Source organism: Heptranchias perlo, chromosome 28 (genome assembly GCF_035084215.1).
Source record: "Heptranchias perlo isolate sHepPer1 chromosome 28, sHepPer1.hap1, whole genome shotgun sequence".
NCBI classification, from domain to species: domain Eukaryota; kingdom Metazoa; phylum Chordata; class Chondrichthyes; order Hexanchiformes; family Hexanchidae; genus Heptranchias; species Heptranchias perlo.
Genome location: NC_090352.1, coordinates 1,876,671 through 1,898,933, shown reverse-complemented (window position 1 = coordinate 1,898,933; position 22,263 = coordinate 1,876,671). Strand labels below are relative to the sequence as shown.

The following is a 22,263-nucleotide window of genomic DNA, read 5'->3' as shown; positions in this document are numbered from 1 at the left end:
AAATATAACTTCTCTTTCTCTTTGGCCTGCTGAGGCTGGCTTCATCCCTGGAGAAGGCATGCGAGTAAATGCTTGGTGAGGAGGGACTGGAACGTAGGTCGCCTAATTGCGATTCTAACACTCCAGTTACCGTGCCTTCTTCCAAATTATTTTTCACATTCAAAGTGAAAAAATTTATGGATGTCCTGGAGTAAAATGACTGAATCACCCCAGGAAACTGGGAATTGAATTATAGAATGAAAGGGGCTTTAACAGGGTCAAAGAGAGCAGCTGAAATATCACATCCCTGAAAACATTTGTGACAGCAAGTGTAAAGATTAAGGGAGACAGCTTTTCAACTTTTACCACCTTAACAGCTTGCAGTATATAAATTCAAATGAATAGATTCCATCTAAAACAATCATGACCTTCAAAAAGCACAGGAAAATATATAAGAATAACACCTAGTTGCACTGATGAACTGATGCTTGTACTAAAGGTAGTTTAGGTATTTAAGGTCTCATTCTTCTATTACATCTGGGATATAGCTGGGATTGTTTAAAGTACCTGCTAGGAATGATTTTGTAAAATGCAGTTTTTTAATTCGCATTAATTGAAAATCTAATGTTAGCGCTGACAGGAAAATGGGACAAAATTTGCTCAGAACCCTACAGAACAGAAATGCATTTTTCCGCTCATTCATAAATACAAGGTGGAGAATATTATAATAGAGGATTCAAAGCAAAGAGTGAACTATAAAGAAATAACTGCAGCTGTACAGAAACTGTGCTAGGCAGTTCTTGACTCAGTACTTGGGTAAATACCCTGGACTGAGTCAAGAACTCAGCCTGGCCACCCCTGTCCCCAAAAAATATCATTTATTAGGCTGATAAACCAGACAACAATCAATAACAATGACTACAGTTAATTGTCTTTCCCAAATCTGAAGACAATAAATTAGCAGCTTGAACTTGAGGGGATGGGGAAACTGAACAAGTATATTTTTAATATAAATTTGATGTGCTTCTTACTGGAAGATAGTCGGTAATAACAAAATTATTATATTGCAACTTAACAATAAAAACAATACAAACTCTCAACATAGATCCTTTATCCTTAAAAGTCCTAATGCAAATCCAAGGCACCATTCTGGTCAAAACTATTTTTTTTAATCATAGCAACCAGAGAATTATGTGCCAAATTTGCTCCTAATTCACCCATGCGAGGGAGCAGTTTGGCAGATCATCCATCTTCCTCACTGTATGGTGTCAAAGATGGCAGAAACAACCTGCATGATGAAGATATTTCTACTGAGGTCCGTGTCCTTTAACCTACACCAAGGTCAAACATACCATTGCTAGGCTAATGACATGCGACGGGGCTTTTTCCTGACTTGTGTAGTTCCTGTATTCCTCTGTCGAGGTACACTATTATTACATCTCACTAATCTTGTTTTCTATGCTATCTTTATAAGTTTCTCATTTTTATTAGACAAATTTAAACAAATGTATTGTGACTTGCTCCAAAACAAAGCTGGGTTAAAACAACTGGGGTTACCGGGATAAGACATTCCTGTGCTGATTTCCTCCAAAATTGAAACAGGATGTTAATGGGATTTATCTTAAAACAAAATACAGATACTTACTTCCTTCTATTTTAGTTTGGAGAAATCTAACTTTCCATCTATTCTCTCCCCCTCCTTAGAAGTACATTTCTTGTATTCATGCTGTCCTCCCTGGCTAGACATCGCCATGGATACCACTAATTCCTGCTATTGACAAGCGTGTGCCTCCCTTGCTGCTCAGTGTTCCATCCGTGCACCAGGAGTGGTGGAGAGTGAATGTAACTAGACGGTTTAAACCCAGGTATCGTAGTTCAGTGTGCGATGCTGCTGCACTGTAAGGGCCATACCACGTAGTTCAAACAATACCCCTTTGCTAAGTTTCACATTTAAAACAAAAATAAGAACTCAGGCAATGTAATACTGTCTGTTGTTACAACTAAATAAATATCAGTTACATGCAGAAAGTTGGGAGGGTGGCCAATTCTAACTGTTATGTAGAGGAATTGGGAACTAATTTTACTAACTGTTACATGGAGGAAAGGGTGAAGCTAGTCCTACTGTTACATAGAGGAAAGGGTCTTTCACTATTACATAGGGCGTGGCTCGTTCTATTAACTGTTACATAGAGGAAATGGGGAAGTGGGGCCTAGTTCTAGGAACAGGAGTAGGCCATTCAGCCCCTCGTGCCTGCTCCGCCATTTGATAAGATCATAGCTGATCTGTGATCTAGCCTTTGGCCCATATCCCCTAATACCTTTGGTTGCCAAAAAGCTATCTATCTCAGATTTAAATTTAGCAATTGAGCTAGTATCAATTGCCGTTTGCGGAAGAGAGTTCCAAACTTCTACCACCCTTTGTGTGTAGAAATATTTTCTAATCTCACTCCTGAAAGGTCTGGCTCTAATTTTTAGACTGTGCCCCCTACTCCTAGAATCCCCAACATATGCAGGAAGTGAAGGGGGTGTGGGACTAGCTGTTAACTTTTCCTCCCTTCTCTCAGGGTAAAGGATTCAGTCGGATATATTTAGGGTACAATGATCCAGTTATTTTATAACAACAACTTGCATTTATATAGCGTCTTCAACGTTAGTAAATCATCTCAAGGTGGTTCACAGAGATGATTTACTAACTTCGAAGACGCTATATAAATGCAAGTTGTTGTTATAAAATAACTGCGAGCCAGAGATATTAGGAGAAGCGACAAAAAGCTTGGTCAAAGAGGTGGGTTTTAAGAAGGGTATTAGAGGAGAGGAAGTGGGATTCAGGGAGGGAATTCCAGAGCGTGGGGTCCAGACGGATGAAAGTATAGCTGCCAATGGTGGGGCAAAGGGAGGAAGGGGTTGCACAATAAGCCGGAGTCACTGTTCTCTCAGCACTGTCTAGTGCATCTCTTTACGTCACTTGAATGAGCCACCATTGGGTTCCACATCATTAACAGTTACCGGAAGCTGGATGCTGCACGGATGTTTGACTGCAGTTTCAAACAGGTTATCGGTGGCCAACACAACCCTAATATGATTAAAATGGAGCATCAGTTTCAATCTCCGAGTTGTAGCAGTGCCTACCCAGGCGGAGCATGAATCGAACCGCGGTCCCACTACCATAAATCCATGGCATGGAGCAAGAGGTTTTTGTTGCTCGTTGACCGCAGATTTCATTTCTCCCCAACATCTATATGAGGGACTTAGCTGAAGATTCACATCTGATGTGAATTTACAACCGTTATATAAACAGAGATTCTGATGCATCACCAGTGGCCTTACAGGATACTGTTTCAAAGCAGTTTCTTTTCATCTTTTCCCTGCTTCTTTTTAAATAAACCTCAGAAACCAGCAGATGAGTGTGTTATAATAAACTTGACTGTCTTAATTTTCTGCCTATTTGAACAGTCAGGATAAAGTCATTTCTTATTATTACACCACTGTGCGAGCAGCTAGAAGAAGAGGGTGTCTGCAAGCATTTTTCACCGTGAAATAATTATTGCAACTGACATTTTTACTGCTGGCATGCCACAAGGCACAATGTGCATTTGGAAAAAAAGGAATTATTATAAAGAAACAGAAGAGCATTCAGCAATATGCTGCCAGACATAATCACTGTTCTGGTTACTAAAATGGCAGAGAAGAAACGTGCAAACACAGAGCTTTTTGTAAACCCCATTGTCATCTGTCATGGCTGCCAAAACTTAACCCATTTGTTTGGCTTGCATTAGGCTGTTTGTCAATACTATTACAAATCAAAGCTACTGAACATCTCCCAGTCCTTTGAGAACCGTGGTAGCATTTCTACTCCAAAATCAAAACCCCAGAATACTGGGAAGAAATGGTGTTAAAGAAATACTGTTTCATGAGTGAACAAGGTCCTTTTTGTGTGATAAAGATCATGTTACGCAGATTTAAATCCAGCGTTTGATTATAACCACAAAAGCTATTACTTTTTGTTTTGCATCTGTGGAAAGAATTTTGAATCTTTTCCTTAAAAAATAGTTTTCTGCAAGGGACACAACAATGCTGATGATGTGGTGTGAACTGGATAAATTCCAGGAATCTCCTTCACTTCACAGCTAGTAAAGATCAGTGCAGAAAACACGAGAAGCTCTCTGTAGACAGCCATAGTAGCAAGTGCTGTCTGTGTGGAAACAAGTCGACTATTGTCTGCACAGCGACAGTGTGGGACTTGATTCGCACACTTACATAGAGGAAGTTCCACTTGTGGTTTACTTGCAGAGGTACGTGGACCCACAGAGATAGTCAACACCAGGCACCTCCTGCTCCTACACAAAGGGTAGAATGCAGAGACACAGGCACTGGCAAAGGGGTTCGCTAGGAAAACACCTTCATCATGGAAATTGCCTGTACCTGCTTGGAAGCGGTTACTACCTCCATGGTGGATCTGCAGGGAAATTATCACAGCCTCTGCCAGGGGCCTCCAGGTAAGCCATCACTGAAACAATGGGTGCCTTTAGCAGGGGAAGTAGTGGGAAAAGAGAGAATGTCTATTGCAAACGTCAGCCTTCATCTGCCTATAAATTCTCAAAATAGACAATGTCAATCAAGCTCAAAGATAGAACATTATTCTGTTTTTGACAATCTTTTCAATAATTGTTTTGCAGTGTTAATGGTTAAGGCTGTTGTTCACTTCCCAGTTATGAAAGCAATCAAGATTTATAGCACATCATTTTCTGTAATGCCTGATTTGTGCAGTCGCCCCATTAGTCACCATTCACTCCAGGTTCCTGCCAGTCACAGAGCCAGAACTCTTGGCACACAGCAGACGTCATCAGGCATGTTCAGAAGCTGTACACGCCAGAAACGCATCTTAGGAAAGAAATGATTCCAGCAACTATCACAGAATTTTAGCAGGTTGTTTTCTTTAGCACCTAGCTGCATATCAAAAACATTAACTATAATTTTAAGTAAAAGAGGTTATTATAGTAAAAGGTGTTAATAATTTCATTCTAGCTTTCTTTTATGTAAGTTAGATGTTAATGATTCAGGTAAAGCGAGCTCTGATCTCCTACAGAGCTTCATTGTCTACACTACTCTGTAAAGAAAGAACTTGTGTTTATATAACGGATTTCACATCCTCAGAACATCCCCATGCCGAGTATTTTGAAGTCACTTTTATAATACAGGAAAATGCAGCAGCCAATTTACACGCAGCAAAGTTCCACAAACAGCAATGTGACAAATGACCGGATTAACTGCTTTAAGTGGTGCTGGTTAAAGGGTTGGCACCTCGATTTAACGTTTCATTCAAAACTACGATACCTCTGACAGTGCAGCACTCCCTCAGTGTCAGCCTAGATTATGTGCTCAAGCCCCTGGAGTGAGGCTAAAACCCACGACCTTCTGACTCAGAGATGGGGGTGCTATCGCTGAGTCAAGGCTGACACGAAACTAAATTCTCATGTGAAAAAGCCCAGTTAATTTTCTTTTTAAATTCCCACCTTTCACAAGGCTGTACAATAATATTTTTGTTTTGCACAAAAAAAGGAAGGCTATTAAAATATACGGGGAATGAAATTCCTGGGTCAGATGGGGATGCACTTGCAGTGAAATCAGGGCAGGCAGACTGGTATGTGGGACGGGACCTGATCTCATGGAGTGTCCACCTCTTTGTTTCACACTGCAAATTCCAGTGGAATTAGGGTTGGGCACTTCTTGCCTGATATATGCTCCCAAGTCAAAATGGTTGTGACTTGGAAAAGAACTTGCAGTTGATAGTGTTCCCATGACATTGCTGCTCTTGCCCTCATCAGTGGTGGAGGTTGCTGGGGAAGGAGGTGATGTCAAAGTAACCTTGGTGAGTTGCTTCAGTGCACTTTTGGCTGAAGACCCTTGCAAATAATTCAACCTCGCCTCTTACACTCACATGCTGGGCTCCACTATGACTGAGGATGGGGATGTATGTGGAGCTACTTCCTCCTGTTAGTTGCTTGGATGTCCACCACCATACCTTGCTGGACGTGGTAGGCCTAAAAAAGAGCTTTGTTCTGATCTGTTGGTTGCGACACTGCTTAGCCGTGTACAGCCTGCTGCTTTTGGTGTTTAGCAAGCAGGTTGCCCCCCGTGTAGTAGCTTAACTAGGCTGGTACCTCATTGTAAGGTATGCCTAGTGCTACTCCTGGCACGCCCGTCTATATTCAGCATTAAACCAGAGTTGGTCTCACCACTTGATGGTGATTGAGGAGTGATCAAGTGGACAATTCTGCTTTTGCTGATGGCTTATAGGGCCTCATGAGTACCCAGTTTTGGGTTGCTAGATATGTCCTTTGTCTGTCCCACTTAGCACTATAGTAGCACCACACTTCATGATGGAGTGTGTCTTCAATATGGAGACAATATTTTGACTTGTGCAACAGTCTCCTACCAATGCTATCATAGACAGAAATGTCTGCGAAACCTAGGTTGTTGAGGATGAGATCAAACAGGTTACTTCTTTGTGTTGATTCCCTGATCGCCTGATGCAGGCCCAATGTGCCAGCTATGTCCTTGAGGACTCGGTCACCTCATTCAGCGATGGTAGACACTGAAGGCCCCCAGCCAGAGTACATTCTGTTTCCCTCAGAGCTTCCTCCAAGAAATGTTCAACATGGAGGAGTACTGTTCATCAGCTGAGGGAGGGCAGTAGGTGGCAGCCAGATTTATTTAATTCAATTTATTAATTACCAGATTTATTTAATTCAATTTCCCAATTTGCCTTGGTGGGATTTGAACTCTCAACCTCTGAGTTGCTGGTCCAGGGCCATCATCACAATATGAACACTATGGCTTCTATTGAAATACCACATTTTTTTTTGAACTATGATACAGGTTAAAGTAGTTAAGCAAACTTAAATATGCATATGCCAGTTTATTTGACAGAAAGGAACACAAAGTGTGTAGACAAGGTGTACTGACTTTGGTATTCCCATACCCTTGTATACTTTTACTTGAACAGGGTGAAGGGAAATTGTTTTCACATTCCACCGCATGAAAATCCACAATCTTTGACCTTAAACTAATTTGTGTACAGTGTGACCCAGACTTCCCCTAGAATAACAAACTTCTCATCTAGTTTTTGTTTCCAGGGTATGCTGAACTCTGCTGTGGCAATGGTAAGAAAGCTACAATGACCTGCACTGTCCCTGGGTTAGGGAAGGAAAGATTGGCCAGGGCTCCCACTCCTGAGTGCAATACAGGAACCTCTGCCAGAAGTGCAAGTGTGCGGACAGGACATGACTTGGCTGCAATATCCTCTCCAGTCATCGCCTGCCGAGATTCATACAAGGACGATAGGCAGTCGGGTAAGATTCTGGAGAGCATCTGGCATCGACGGAATGGTAGCACAGTGAGGGAGTTATTGCCTTCAAGAGAAGAAGGGAGGCTATAAAATTGCAGGAAAAACGTGCTGGGCACAACGGATTTAAAAAATCATTAGGCAACCTGTCTAGAGTAAGTACAATACCAGATGCCTTCTTAAGTCTATTACGCGGCATATTACATTTCTGAACACACATAATTTACATAAATTTCTTGGCAATGTTGTCCTCATGGACCATCATAAAACACTCCTGTAGTTAATTTTGATAAAACATTTATAAAATGAAGATACTTTATGCAGACCAAGAACAGCAGTGGGTAAAAGCAATTTATCATCTCTTCGCTTCACTGATCACATTATCAGTATACTCTTCTCCTGCATTCATCATACAATCGGACGATTATTTGCATATTAATCAGGCATCCGACCATAAAGGACTGCATGCCAGCCAAATGCTGTGCTATCTCTGGAGGAACATTCAGTAATTATCATGCATCAGTGTTATGATGTGGTAATTGATTACAACATCTTTCTCTGCCCCTGGGGAGTCCTCAAACTCGCCCACCTCCAGGCAGAGCAGTACAAGTCTATATTCCTCACTCAAGCACACAAACAAGGATGAGTTACAAAAAAACGGATCGTCGACCTTTACAGCGAGCTAGGAACTGCACAGCAGACTTAAAATCTCACAATACAACAAAGATACAAATACACGGGCTGACACTAAGGAATGAGAGCAATGACGTCCTTTTCATTAACAAAGTCTCTATTCTATACATGAGTATTAAAAGAGAGTACTTTTTTTAAACAGTAAAATGGCAACACTATAAATAGCAACGTGAGAAATTAGTCATCAATTATTTACCAGTGGAAAATGTTGCACTTGCATAATTTTAACTGCTAGTGGTATCACTTTGTACCAGTTTACAGTCTTAAAGAAAAAAGAACAACGATTGTTAAGGCAGCCAAACATAATGTAAAGTGGAAGCCAAGGACTGGGAGAACATGGATATGTGCCCAAAGTGCTCCACAATCCAAGTTTCTGATCTTAGCCACATCTTTGGGGAGCAGAGGGAGGTAAGGCAAATCCATGAAGGTGGGGGGAGGTGGGCGGAGAAGAGAGAGGGGAAATTGGATGATGAGTCAAATGGAGCTGTTCTTGTGCACTAGACAGCAGATGGTTACTGAGCAGGTGCCCACCTTCGCAACTGGGAAATGCTATGTGACACCAGGGGAGTTCAAATGGGGGAGAAACACAAAAATAAATACTTCGCTGAACCATGGCCAAAGAAAGCAAATATTTAGTTTTCTCTCTTTTAAAAAAAATAAATATGTAACTCGTTTTCATCAACCAAATGTCATGTACTTTATTAATTATGATTTGTATTTAAAATGTCCAGGGTGGGAAAGAATTTGCTTTTGATGGACACTGATGCAATTATTCCATTGCAATAAATGTTTAAATAATCTATACATGGAACATAAAGTACTATCACATTCTTCAGACACTATTAATATTAGTGCAAAGCAATTGTTTTAAGGGGATTTTTTTTAATTGCCTTCACATAATTTGCATTTACATGCTGGTACTGTGGTGCTTTTTAAAGGGATTTTCTCACATGTTACTTTACCCTGAAGAGAAACTAAAGATTAATTTTGTCCTGCCTGATATGAAATAGCAAAAAATTGAGGTTCTTATACTTTTATTAAAAAGGGATTAAGTTTTATGAATCCCTAAAGCAAGACAAATTATTCAGAGTAATACCAATGCCTTTAACAATACCAATTCTAATTAGGCACTTTCCACTGTGTTAATACTTTATACTGCTCCTCTGGGTATTCCCATTACCAGGCAATGCAGTGCTAGCGCACAGAGGAATGACGAATGATATCATGGGACAAACTAAACAAACATAAAATTCAGGCTCCCTGTGGGTCATTGCAGCTGCATCTTAAAATTGAGTTCAGCAGGTCAGGATCTAGTTCACAGAACAGCCTAAATAACACAGATACCTTACTGCATGGCTGAATCTTGGCGACTGAGAAATAACTTCTTGCTATTGTGTGCTAGATATCGCTAATAGCAGCCTTTTCCATTGTCACAGTTATATACCTTATCAGAGATTAAACATTTCCTTATAAACTGTCTCTAACAATGAGTACATTGGAACAAATGTAAGAAAAGGAATTAGTAATACAGATGTTATACAACAGTCGTCAGTGTGACTGATCCGCATCAGCATTTAAAATCACTTTTGCACAAGACTAGTTATACCACATCTCAGTCAATAGCCCTGCTACTCCAGTTTGCTGTTAAAAATATTAAAATGTCATTATTTTGGAAAACATTTCTCAAAATATTTAAATCTTTGCATTTTTATGGCAAATGTTGCTATTTCACTATCCAACAAGACTACCCCAACCCTCGAGGGAGGTAGCTCTGCTTTACTGAAAAGGGAATTCTAAAGATGCTCTGTTTGAAAGCATTGGTCGGGTGGCACAGTGTGGATGCAGAGGCTAGGCAGGTTTCTAGAACATCCCCACAAGGAGGGGAGAGAAACCAGAGGGCAAAGCACTTTGAGACACTCTTGCACGCCTACTGCCTCTGGCTACAGTGCAGCATTGGGAAGAGACTGAGGAGAGCATCCATCCCAGAGAGCCACTAGAGGAAAGAAAACAACTTCCTATTAAACAAAATTAAAATGGAATGGGGGGGGGTTAGAGAAATAATTAACTGTTGAGAAACTAGGAAGAACAAATAAAAAGAAAGCTTATCAGTTCCTGTGCTACGTTCCATCTGAGGATTGCTAAATTCATTGAAGCATAAAGCAGCTATCCTCAATCCAACACAATGACGCAGCCTACAGCATACTCAGTACCTCCCATTAAAGTTTCAGGAGCTTTCCCTGAAAAGGGTATGGCCTCTACTTTTAACAACTTTCTCACAATGTTTTTGAAAAGGGTATGAAAAGGCTTGGAGCAAGATTCCTTACAACAAATGTGTAACATAAAATGTCAAACAGATTCATTTGTCAGGACAGACCCCTCTCTCCACATATAAAGATAAATCAGAAAAGCAGTTTGAAAGCAAAGACAATATAAATACCTGTTTGAAGAACAATGCTGCTTCACGGGCATTATATTACCAAACACAACAACTTGCATTTATATAGCACCTTTAACAGAAAATTGTCCCAAGGGGCTTTACAGAGGAACACCAGGCCAAAGAAGCAGGTATTAGGAGGGATGGATAAAAGCGTGGTTAAAGAGGTGGGCTTTAAGGAGGGTCTTAAAGGAGGAGAGGAAGGTGGAGAGGTGGAGGGATTTAGGGAGGGAATGTAATAAAAGAGCCTATAGTGCTCGACAGAGGTGAAAATGATCAGACACCGAGAAGTGAGGGTTAGGTGACTGAAAACAAGATGAAAGAGGTAGGTTTTAAGGAGACTTTTGACGGAAGGGAAAATAGAAAGAAAGAACTTGCTATTATATAGCGCATTTCACAACCTCAGGTCATCCCAAAGTGCTTCAAAGTCCATGAAGAGCTTTTGAAATGCAGTCACTGTTGTAGTGAAGGGGGAAAAGTAGCAATGCAGAGAGGTTGAATGCTGACGGCTCTGCAACTGAAAGCAGAGCTGAGGGAATGTAAGGGAAACCAGAGTTATAAGAATGGAGGTGTGACAAGGAACATAGAGTAGGCTGAGGTTGTAGGGATGGACAGGGGCAAGGCCAAGTCATCATCTGTCGATGACAACAAAGATTATGAAATTGATGGGGGTACAGACCCAATGAAGATCAGTGAGCACAGGAGTAAGAGAGAACAGCAGTGTGGGAAAGGATGCCAGTAGAAATTTGGACAATTACCTTTTGAGGGACAGGGCTTCTTTATGAGTATTATGTTACTCAACCTCGTTGCATTGGCAGGTCAGAAAATGTTGGCCATCACTATAAGACAAACTATCTTAAGGAGTCAAATCATGCTGGCAACAACATTATAAAGACTTCAAACTATAACAGTTCATCATGATTGTGTATAACCTACACCCTTTATTGATTATATGTCAGCTTGTACAATCTTAGTCTTCTCTCCAAGTGAAAAACTACCCACGATTCAACCGATCATGACAGTGTTTAAAGAATGAACTGACACCACCAGAAAGCCGTCCAATGTTATTGTAGTGCTTTCTCTTCATGGCAATGTGCTTGTCTTAAAGCCAGGATACATTTTTAAAAAAATAATATGTAATTTTTTAGGGTTAGACCAAACACTTCAAATGGCTTTGATGCAGGATGCCAACGATGCTAGATTAACAAGAAGTAAATAGACTCTATGTTGACCCATTTCCAGTCTCAGTGCTCTGTATGACTGCACACCTTTGTCATATCAATTTTCTAACACAAACATTCAGCAGGTGAGGCATAGTGGGCTGAGGGGAGCATTCGCCATCTCTTGTGGCAAGCTGCCATTTACCAATATTGTCAGGGGAAACAAGGAAGTGTACCTGAGAGTCCAAAGCCTACTGGGTGAGAACAAATACCTGTGGCTTATCCCAACTTAATCCTTTGAGACAGTTAAACATGGTGCACCCTGGTCGATCACATAAAGACTTAGCAGTTTTACTGAGAATGATGAGCAGGATGCTGCTGTCCTGCTCATCAATGAGTGTTCAAGAAAACTGATACCAAGTGTGGAATGTGTCTTTTGTAGTATGCCTTCAACCAAACATCAAACAATTATCTTCATTTTTACACCCATAAGAAGGAGCGTGGTGTCAAAAATACCACTTAATTTCTAAACAACTAGAGTAAAGCTCACACCCTTTTTCCGCCTCATGTAATCTTCTGACCACCATGCAGGTTTCTTCAATCAGGAAGACAGAGCAGGAGAGGCAGTGAACATCTCCACAATGGGCATTAGTGTCAATCCACAGCATTTAGGTGTTACTTAAACCAGATTAACCAATGTCAGCATTTGTTCCCAACTTCTCCCACCTCAAACACCTTGCTGCCATACAGCACTCCAACTGGGAACAGCAATGACTTGCAATTACATGGTGTCTTTAACACAACAGAGATCCCAAGGTACGTCACAGAGAAGAAAACAGAAGCTGATTAGCAGCAGAGTTAGGTGAGATGACCAAAGACATGGCTGAAAAGGTAGGTGTTGAGGAGGCTTTTAAAGATGAGGAAAGAAGTAGCAAGGGTTTAGGGAAGGAGTTCCAAAGTGAAGGCTCCGTTATCAACGGCAGGGTGGATGGGAGAGAGGAGGCCACAGTGGTAGGGTGAGGCAAGTCATGGAGGGCGTGGATTTAGAACTCAACGTGATGGAGGTCAGGGAGCCAGTGGAGGTTCAGTCAATGGGCAGAAAATCTAGCCCTATGTGAAAACCACAAATGCTGTTCACAGTCTACGCCTGTTAATTCAAAGCTGATTTTTGCTCACAAAAGATTTGAATCATCCAGTAGTTTTAATGAAACAGTACAGGGACCGATTGTTGCTTGAAAAAAATTAGAATTAACAGATAATTTAACGCAGAGAAGTGTGAAGTGATGCATTTTGGTAGAAAGAATGAGGAGAGGCAATATAAACTAAATGGTACAATTTTAAAGGGGGTGCAGGAACAGAGTCCTGGGGATTCACATACACAAATCTTTGAAGGTGACAGGACAAGTTGAGAAGGCTGTTAAAAAGAATATGGGATCCTGGACTTTATTAATCGAGACATAGAGTACAAAAGCAAGGAAGTTATGCTGAACCTTTATAAAACACTGGTTAGGTCTCAACTAGAGTATTGTGTTCAATTCTGGGCACCACATTTTAGGAAGGATGTCAAGGCCTTAGAGAGGGTGCAGTGGAGATTTACCAGAATGGTGCCAGGGATGAGCAACTTCAGTTATGTGGAGAGACTGGAGAAGCTGGGGTTGTTCTCCTTAGAGCAGAGAAAGTTAAGGGGAGATTTGATGGAGATGTTCAAAATCATGAAGGGTTTTGACAGAGTAAATAAAGAGAAACTGTTTCCAGTAGCAGAAGGATAGGTAACTAGAGGACACAGATTTGAGATGATCGGCAAAAGAGCCGGGGGCGACATGAAGAAACATTTTTTTAACGCAGCAAGTTGTAATGATCTGGAATGCACTCCCTGAAAGGGTGATGGAAGCAGATCTAATAGTAACTTTCAAAAGGGAATTGGATAATTACTTGAAGGGAAAAAATTTATAGGGCCATGGGGAAAGAGCAGGGAAATGGGACTAATTGGATAGCTTTCAAAGAGCTGGCACAGGCACGATGGGCTGAATGGCCTCCTCCTGTGCTATACCTACTATGATACATGTTGATAATTTGAATATACGATTAGCTGGTCACCAAGGTTTCTCAAAAGGAAGATCGCTTATTCTATGGCCAAATTGCCAGTTTTTGGTAAGCTAGCAAGAAATGTTGTCTCACGCAGGGGACAACCTGACGTCTACTGTACCTCTAAGACTGACAAATGTCACTGAAAAGATTTCCTTGCAGCACTCCCACTTTAACATACTACTAATGCCTTAGCAGATTTTTATTTCTCCCATCCTATCTGCTGTCCTGAAAACATTGACTCCATGTCAAGATACAGTTCCACTCTCCAGCACCAAGTGGCTGCAATTTTTCTTTTTTTCGTTCATGGGATGTGGGCGTCGCTGGCAAGGCCAGTATTTATTGTCCATCCTTAGTTGCCCTTGAGAGGGTGGTGGTGAGCCACCTTCTTGAACCGCTGCAGTCCGTATGGTGAAGGTTCTCCCACAGTGCTGTTAGGAAGGGAGTTCCAGGATTTTGACCCAGCGATGATGAAGGAACGGCGATATATTTCCAAGTCGGGATGGTGTGTGACTTGGAGGGGAACGTGCAGGTGATGTTATTCCAATATGCCTGCTGCCCTGGTTCTTCTAGGTGGTAGAGATCGCGGGTTTGGGAGGTGCTGTTGAAGAAGCGTTGGCGAGTTGCTGCAGTGCATCCTGTGGATGGTACACACTGCAGCCACAGTGCGCCGGTGGTGAAGGGAGTGAATGTTTAGGGTGGTGGATGGGGTGCCAATCAAGCGGTCTGCTTTGTCCTGGATGATGTCCAGCTTCTTAAGTGTTGTTGGAGCTGCACTCATCCAGGCAAGTGGAGAGTATTCCATCACACTCCTGACTTGTGCCAGTCCGGATGGGATTCTCCCTATAGTTTCACCATACGGACTGCAGCGGTTCAAGAAGGTGGCTCACCACCACCCTCTCAAGGGCAACTAAGGATGGGCAATAAATACTGGACTTGCCAGCGACGCCCACATCCCATGAACAAACCAAATGCTGGAATATGGGATTAGAGTAGACAGGGCTTGATGGCCGGCGCGGACACGATGGGCCGAAGGGCCTCTATCCGTGCTGTATAACTCTATGACTCTATAGTCAGTCCCAGTCCGGGTGGGATTCTCCCCATAGTCAGTCCCAGTCAGGAGTGTGATGGTGGAAAAGCTTTGGGGAGTCAGGAGGTGAGTCAATCGCTGCAGAATAGTTACGTTTCTGGTCAATGGTGACCCCAGGATGTTTATGGTGGGAGATTCAGCAATGGTAATTCCGTTGAATGTCATGGGGAGGTGGTCATTGCCTGGCGTGAATGTTACTTGCCACTTATGAGCCCAAGCCTGGATGTTGTCCAGGTCTTGCTGCATGCGGGCACGGACTGCTTCACTATTTGAGGGGTTGCGAATGAAGCTGAACACTGTGCAATCATCAGCAAACATCCCCACTTCTGAACTTATGATGGAGGGAGGGTCATTGATGAAGCAGCTGAAGATGATTGGGCCAGGACACTGCCTTGAGAAACTCCTGCAGCCATGTCATGGGGCTGAGATGATTGGCCTCCAACAACCATTACCATCTTCCTTTGTGCCAGGTATGACTCCAGCCACTGCAGAATTCATGTGTGAGCCTCGACAATGAGCACTGGCAGGCTACTCTGCGTTACAAAGAACAGCCAGAGCAGCTGGGGCTGTATTACAGTCAATCCCAACCCTCTCCTCACTCGACATCCAAACACAGAAACTTCCAGCAAGGTCAATGGATAGCAATCAGGCGTGGGAACCCGGGCTGATTTTCTCCTCCCTAACTCAGGAGCACTGAAGCCATTTGTAACAGAATAATCAAATGCTACTGTACAGAGACAGACCGTTTGGCCCAACAAGTCTGCACCAGTCTCCATGAGCCACCTAGTCTGATCCCACTCTCCTGTTTGCTTCTCATACTCTTTAGTATTCCTCTTTTTCAAACAATCTCTCACTCCCTTTTAAAAGTACTTATGGACACTGCTTCAACAATGGTTTGTGGCAGAGAATTTCCCAATCTAACCACCTTCTGTATAAAGCATTTTATTCTAACCTCCTCTTTAATTCTTGTGATTTTGTTAAAGTTGTGCCCTCTTGTTACCATCTCATTGATTAGTGGAAGCAATCTACACTATTTACCTTATCATAACACTTCATAATCACCTCTTAAACTTCTCAGCTCAAGTGATGAAAGCCCTATTAACGTTTCAGGTATGTAACCCTTTGCCAGTACTGATAGAGGATTATACACTTGAAACGTTAACTTTTTTCCTTTTTCCCACAGATGCTGCCAGACCTGCAGAATGTTTCCAGTATTTTCCGGTTTTTGTTTCCGATTTCTAGCGTCTCCAGTATTTTTTATTTATTCCCTAAATTCTCAAGTTTTTCTTCCTAACTGTAACTCCTCATCCCCAGTAACATCCTAGTGAATCTATAACACACTTTTTCCATTGCTTTGATAATCTTCCTATGGTGGGATACCCAAAACTGCAACTAGAAATTTGGTGTTAAATGACGTCCTAAGCCTCCAATATGGCGGCCAGGAAGCGCGCGCTCATTACGAGCCGAGGGTGCGCCATCCACCATATCGGTAAAGGCAAAAAATCGGCGTGCAGTGTCCACGCCTGAAACAGATGTTAGACCCTTTACACATGCAAATTAGGGCCCAGCGACTGTTTCAGGCCCCCTGGTTTGCCCTGTAGTAATTGGCGCCAGTGCACTCAGGAAAGCTACGTCTTCATGGGGCCTAACAAGCAGTCCTTAAATAGACCGCCACAGGCTGCAACCAACGAGGTAAGATCTTAAAATATACTTACTTGAATGTGGAGCCGGGAGGAGGAGGAAGAGTGCTCCTCCCGACCCCACATTCAAAGAACGCAGGCCACTGCTGGCCATGTCTCCCCCCACCCCGCATCCTGATCGTTGTGCCTACCGTCTCCTTGGCCACTGCTTCCTTCACTACCCAATCACCCACCCCCCCATCGCTGGCATCGCAGCAACCCGATCTTCAATCCCGCTTCACTGGTGAGCTGCCTGTCACTGCCTGCAGCTCGCCGACTCGATGGTAATAAGAACCTGAGGCCCAATATCGGGTGTGTCTCGGACCTCACCATTTAGGCGCAGTGATTCATTCCTGTGCGCACTCCCTCCCCCCGTGTGCCCAAAAATGGGCGCACCCACAATATCCCAACTGCAGCTTAACTAAAGTCCTTTGTAAGTTCAACGTTGCCTCTTTGCTTCCTCAGCAACTTCAGACCACCTACTTTGGCTACGATCAGCTAACTCAACATAGACTGGGGATCAAACCTAGGATCTTTCTGGTGTGCAAGACTCCGTTACTCACTGGATAAAATTAGCAAACTGTTAGAAGAGATTCTCTGCAGTGCTGAAGATTTTGATGCTGTAATTTAAGCATGCATATTACATAAATATATACTTGTGTTTATATAATGTCTTAGGTCAAAATGTCTAAAAAAAACACTTCACAAAATGGATTGTTATGACTGTTATGTAGGCTGACACAAGCTGTGGGCTGCTCACTATGAGAGATATATAACTTCTCTGGAGAATGTGCAATTTAGCAGAAGGAAGGGTCTGAGATATGAAGAATGGCTAGAGCAGCTAGGGCTGTAATCTCTCGAATGGATAAAATTGAAGGAGGATTATAGGGGGATTCAAAATGATAAAAGGGACAGATAAGGTAAACGTAGTTATTTCCACTGGGAGCTACATCGAAGGCGAGAGGCCATGATATCAAGATAAGCATCAGATACATGACGGGAAGGTTTGAAGAAACATTTTCATGCAAAGAGTAATTGAAATGCTTTGCTACTAATGGTAATCAGCACTAAATTTATTAGAACATTCAAAACGTTACTAGCTAATTACTTAAAGTTGTAAAATATGAAAGGGTATGGGGAGAGAGCAGGAAAATGGGACTGTTACATTTTTAAGAAGTCGTTTTAAACCAGAAGGTAGGCTATTATTATCCCCATCACTATGGCTATGTGAACAGCCACAAGATATTGGTCAATAATTCTGTTCACACAGTTGCAGAAACCTATTTTGTTTTAATACTGTAGATACACATGGTCTCTCCAACCTACCTTGCCCCGGTTGCTGGACCTGGGATGGAAGAACACTCTGTCCCAGCTCACCATTCAGCCACAGCTGCATACGAATGAAGGGTTCTCGGCCTTTCTGAGTCAGTTTACTCCAGGGCTTGGGCCTAGACAGCATGTCACTAACACTCCCTTGTGACAGACCCAAGACCTAAAAAAAAAGAGCAGGGCATGAAAAAGAAAAACAAAGTAATTGTGTTTTCTCTTAATTTTCTTTTGTCTTCGGTGATAGAAAATAAATGCTACACAGTTTTACATTTACAAACATACAAAATGCATCCAAGTGTTGAAAGTCATTTCAGGGATCACAAGTTATTTCGAAGGGTTACTGATCCAGATTTCAAAGTCACTGATGCAGACAACTAGAAGGAAGGCATCAATTTTCTAGCGGCAATTTGTGGACCACTGGTGTTATTTATCTCCTACTCCCTCCCTTCACTCCATTTTCCTTACTGTTTTATTGCTTTCACTAATTTCATTTTCTTTTCTGCCCCATTTGTGATTCTTCCTTCTTTGCCTTTTTTAAACTCCCTTTTCCCTTCTTTTCTTTCATGTGTTTCAGTCATTTATTAAAAAAAACCAGGCAATACATTTTTGTTCTCCGTTTTTGTGGCAGAAAATTAGTTCTATTGTACAAAAATCTATATAATAATGTAAAACAGTATCAACTTGATCCTCAAGCCGTAAAGGAACAGTTCTATTTATTAAGCCTCTAAAATCAGAAGATCTCGGACTGCATACAGCCTGAATCTTTTCCCAGCCTCTCCATTTACTGCATAAACAGAGGATAATGTGCTGAATTTGGTGTGATGTAACACTTTACAATGGCAGACTCTGACCACATAAAGCAAAACAGATAAGAGTGTGTTATCCAGGTCTGATTTCACCATTATAAAAATGTTTATACAATGGTTCTGGGCTGCAACTTTTCTTTTAACAAGAGGATGGACTTTCTTAAGAATTAATCAGGGACTTACCGGTGTTGCTCCAGTGCAGAATGCTCCACTGTAGTCATTTGATGTGGCCGGTGCGGAGCTGAATGGTTGTGTAGTCAGACGTAACACCTGAGTGATGACAATTAGAATGATAAATAGTTCCCTTCTAAGTGTTATCACACTGGTGCTATGACATTGTTTGAGAAGCCAGAACCATTGTATAATGGAAACCACACCTTCTGATGTGGGAACACGTGAGTTTGTTTGTCACAGTTCCACACTTATGTGGTCATACAAAAAACAAACTCAATTAGAACTTATAATCTGGTATAAACTTGGTATAAAGGTTAGGTCCTGGCCAGCAGTGAAATATACCAAACACTTTCCACTTGGGCTGCTGAGCACAACTTATTTGTAGAGACAGATATTAAATCTCAGCATGGGCTATGGCCCATTCTCTATTTAACCTGCAGACATCTTAGAAACAAGTCGGATATATATGGGTGGCAATCCACTGTTAGATTTCAGTTAAACTAAGACCATAACATTGCTGTTTCCTTCTTTTTAATGGCAACTCAAACCATATCTAGTCCCAGTGACGTGGCTAAATGAGGGTTTGTGCTGCTGCAAAAAAATAAATATTCTGTCCTCAATGTTTTAGCTATACAGTCTTTGAGGATGTATTACAGCAAGTGTGGGACATGTGGATGCACAACACAGTAAATCTTTACTGCAATCTGCAATAATATAGAGGCTTCAATGCCAAACAGTGCTACATTTGTACAAAGTTTAGATGTGGTTCCCACATTGGCATTTTTGGGCACTGATGTAAACATTCTGAAGCAGGGCTGGGATTGCACGCACATCAAGTGTAAAACAGATCTTCACAGTGTTATGATGGAGAGTATTAACAAATAAATAGGGCTGCTCTAACTAAACTGTTAACAGCTTCATTCTTTGGAAGCTATCCTGGGATGAATTTTTCAGTAAGGAGATTAACCAATTGAGAACTGAAAGAAGGGTTTGGCACCAGAATGACATACACATAGGTATGTAGATCTCATAGAAAACAGGCAATGGGAAACAGGGGCCAGGTTAAATTACTAGGAGCTCATTGTAAAACAAACTTCAACAATCCTTACTAACATGGGAGTAATGTTACCTTTGAAGTGTGTAACGGCTGAAGTACTTTGTTTCAAAGAAAAGGTCTGAGATATCAACAACTTGCATTTATACATTATTTAGTAAAATGTCCCACAGGTACATAATCAGACAAAAAATTGACACTAAGCCAAAGAAGGAGACATTAGGACAGGTCAAAGAGGTAAGTTTTAAGGAGTATTTTAAAGGAGAAGAGAGGGATGGAGGGGTGAACATATTTAGAGAAGGAATTCCAAAGCTTAGGGCCTAGACAGCTGAAGGCATTGCCGGCAATATTGTGACCAAGGAAGTGGGGGATACACAAGGGGCAAGAATTGGAGGGACGCAGATCAATGAGGAACAAGTCAAAAAGTTAGGTTCATAATTTGCGCTAAATCTGAAACTGTATAATGCTGAACATTAAGTTGCTTAATGCACGCAGCTACAGTATTCTGGATCTCTCATTTTGTACTGGCCTCTGTCTGCTTATGGAAACTGCTTTTGTGCTCTGAACCCAAGTTATAAGTGTTGGAAGGAAGTCCAAATCCTAACAGTACACATGAGATTCCAGTAAGATGCCTGAGTAAACTACTTTAAAAACAAGATGCTTTTCAGAAATGGTTTACCTTTTCCCCGAAGATCCTCTGGCAGATCCCATTCTTGGCCAATTTTTCCTTCACCTGTCGCGTCAGCTCGGCAGTGTCCACCTCCTGGTACATGTAGATCTCATACTGCTCTGGTGTTAGTGGCGGTACAGAGGGCTTATGTGGTTTTGAGATAGGGATAAGAGGTGAAGAAGGCAGGGGGCTGCTCTGTGGGGTCACGCTGCTACTAGCGACCACTGTGCCTAAATCAGATCCTTGAGAGTACGGTGACTCTGCATTTTGCCAGTCCTTCCAGTGGTCAGAGGAGGCAGGCCCTTGCAGTGGGTTTCGCTCAAGTCTGCTTGGATTACTAAACCGTTCTCTTCCACTGCTAGCTTCCTCTGCTCTTCCATCTTCTGAAAAGATTGAATTTCTTCTGTCTGGGCAAACTGTGTTCCACCACTGGTCCCTCCATATACTACCTCGTCCCAGCTCATTTTTAACTTGCTTAAGCATATTGTGTGGTGTGTCTGCTATCCCATGATGCTCTGAGGAGCACGAGTCATGTAATGCTTCTTTTTTAAACCCATGAGAAGTCTGTGTCGCACTGTTACTGGAATCCACCGAGGGAGGCTTTTTCATGGCTATTAGTGAGGAAGAGAATGATGATGAGGAAGATGATGCTACTTTGGACGAACGGAGAGTCAGGTCAGCTTGAGCAACTGGTGTTGGCTTCGGTGTCGGCTCAAGGCCTGCCTTCTGAGCTTCCATCTCACGCCGGGCCTGTTCCAGTATTGACCAAATTGCTTCATCTGAACCACCACTGCTAGACGTACAGGGTGGCTGAGTTGAATCAACTGTAACATACAAAACAGAAAATTAATGTGTTATTCAAAAACTTCTTTTAACACTGGCAGTTTTATAGTGGATCTGTTCTCAGATCATCGCCACTGTGTCCAAGTTATGGCGTGAGGTCATAAAAGGAATTATAAGCAATCCTGCCAGGGCTAAAGAATGTGAAAGTTGCACCCAAGATCTAGATCCTCTTAATTTTCTTTTGATTCCTAATCGTTAGAAATGCATGAAGGCAACTCTTAATTAGCTCCAACATTTCAGAAAGGCATCTTCCATGTCTTAACATCAATCAAAGAACCTCAGTGTGCTGGCCTCTTAATGCAACATAAACCTAGAACAGTATTAAGAGTTTTGTACCTTGAGCAGAAAATATATATTGGAAAGCACTTCATAGAATCATACAGCACTGGAGGCCATTCAGCCCATCGTTCATGTGCCAGCTCTTTGAAAAAGCTATCCAATTCGTCCCACTCCCGTGCTCTTTCTCCATTGTCCTGCAAATTTTTCCTTTTTAAGTATATATCCAATTTCCTTTTGAAATTTACTACTGAATCTGTTTTACCACCCTTTCAGGCAATGCATTCCAGATCATAACAACTTGCTGCGTAAAAAAAATTTCCTCATTTCTCCCCTGCTTTTTTGCCAATTACCTTAAATCTGTGTCTTCTGGTTACCGACCCTCCTGCCAGTGGAAACAGTTTCTCCATTTCCACTCCATCAAAACCCTTATAATTTTGAATATCTCTTTAAATCTCCCCATAACCTTCACTGCTCTAAAGGAGAACAGTCCCAGCTTCTCCAGTCTCTCACTATAACTGAAGTCCTTCATCCCTGGTACCATTCTAGTAAATCTCCTCTGCACCCCCTCCAAAGCCTGGACATCCTTCCTAAAATGTGGTGCCCAGAATTGGACACAATACTCTAGCTGAGGTCTAACCAGTGA

General features: G+C 42.0%; 1 protein-coding gene across 2 annotated transcripts in view; it reads right to left on the bottom strand.

The window, feature by feature from the left end:
- LOC137344772 (protein CASP-like) overlaps nucleotides 1-22,263 on the bottom strand; it is a 501,289-nt gene that overhangs the window by 98,346 nt on the left and 380,680 nt on the right. Inside the window, exons 17-18 of one of the 2 annotated variants that reach the window (XM_068007907.1) lie at nucleotides 20,508-21,322; nucleotides 17,792-17,957 (exon numbers count right to left, since the gene is read on the bottom strand). The exons of the other annotated variant lie outside the window; for it this stretch is intronic. Of the exons in view, the coding sequence (XP_067864008.1) occupies nucleotides 17,792-17,957; nucleotides 20,508-21,322 (981 nt within the window). The remainder of the gene's footprint in view (nucleotides 1-17,791; nucleotides 17,958-20,507; nucleotides 21,323-22,263) is intronic. 2 annotated transcript variants of the gene reach the window in all.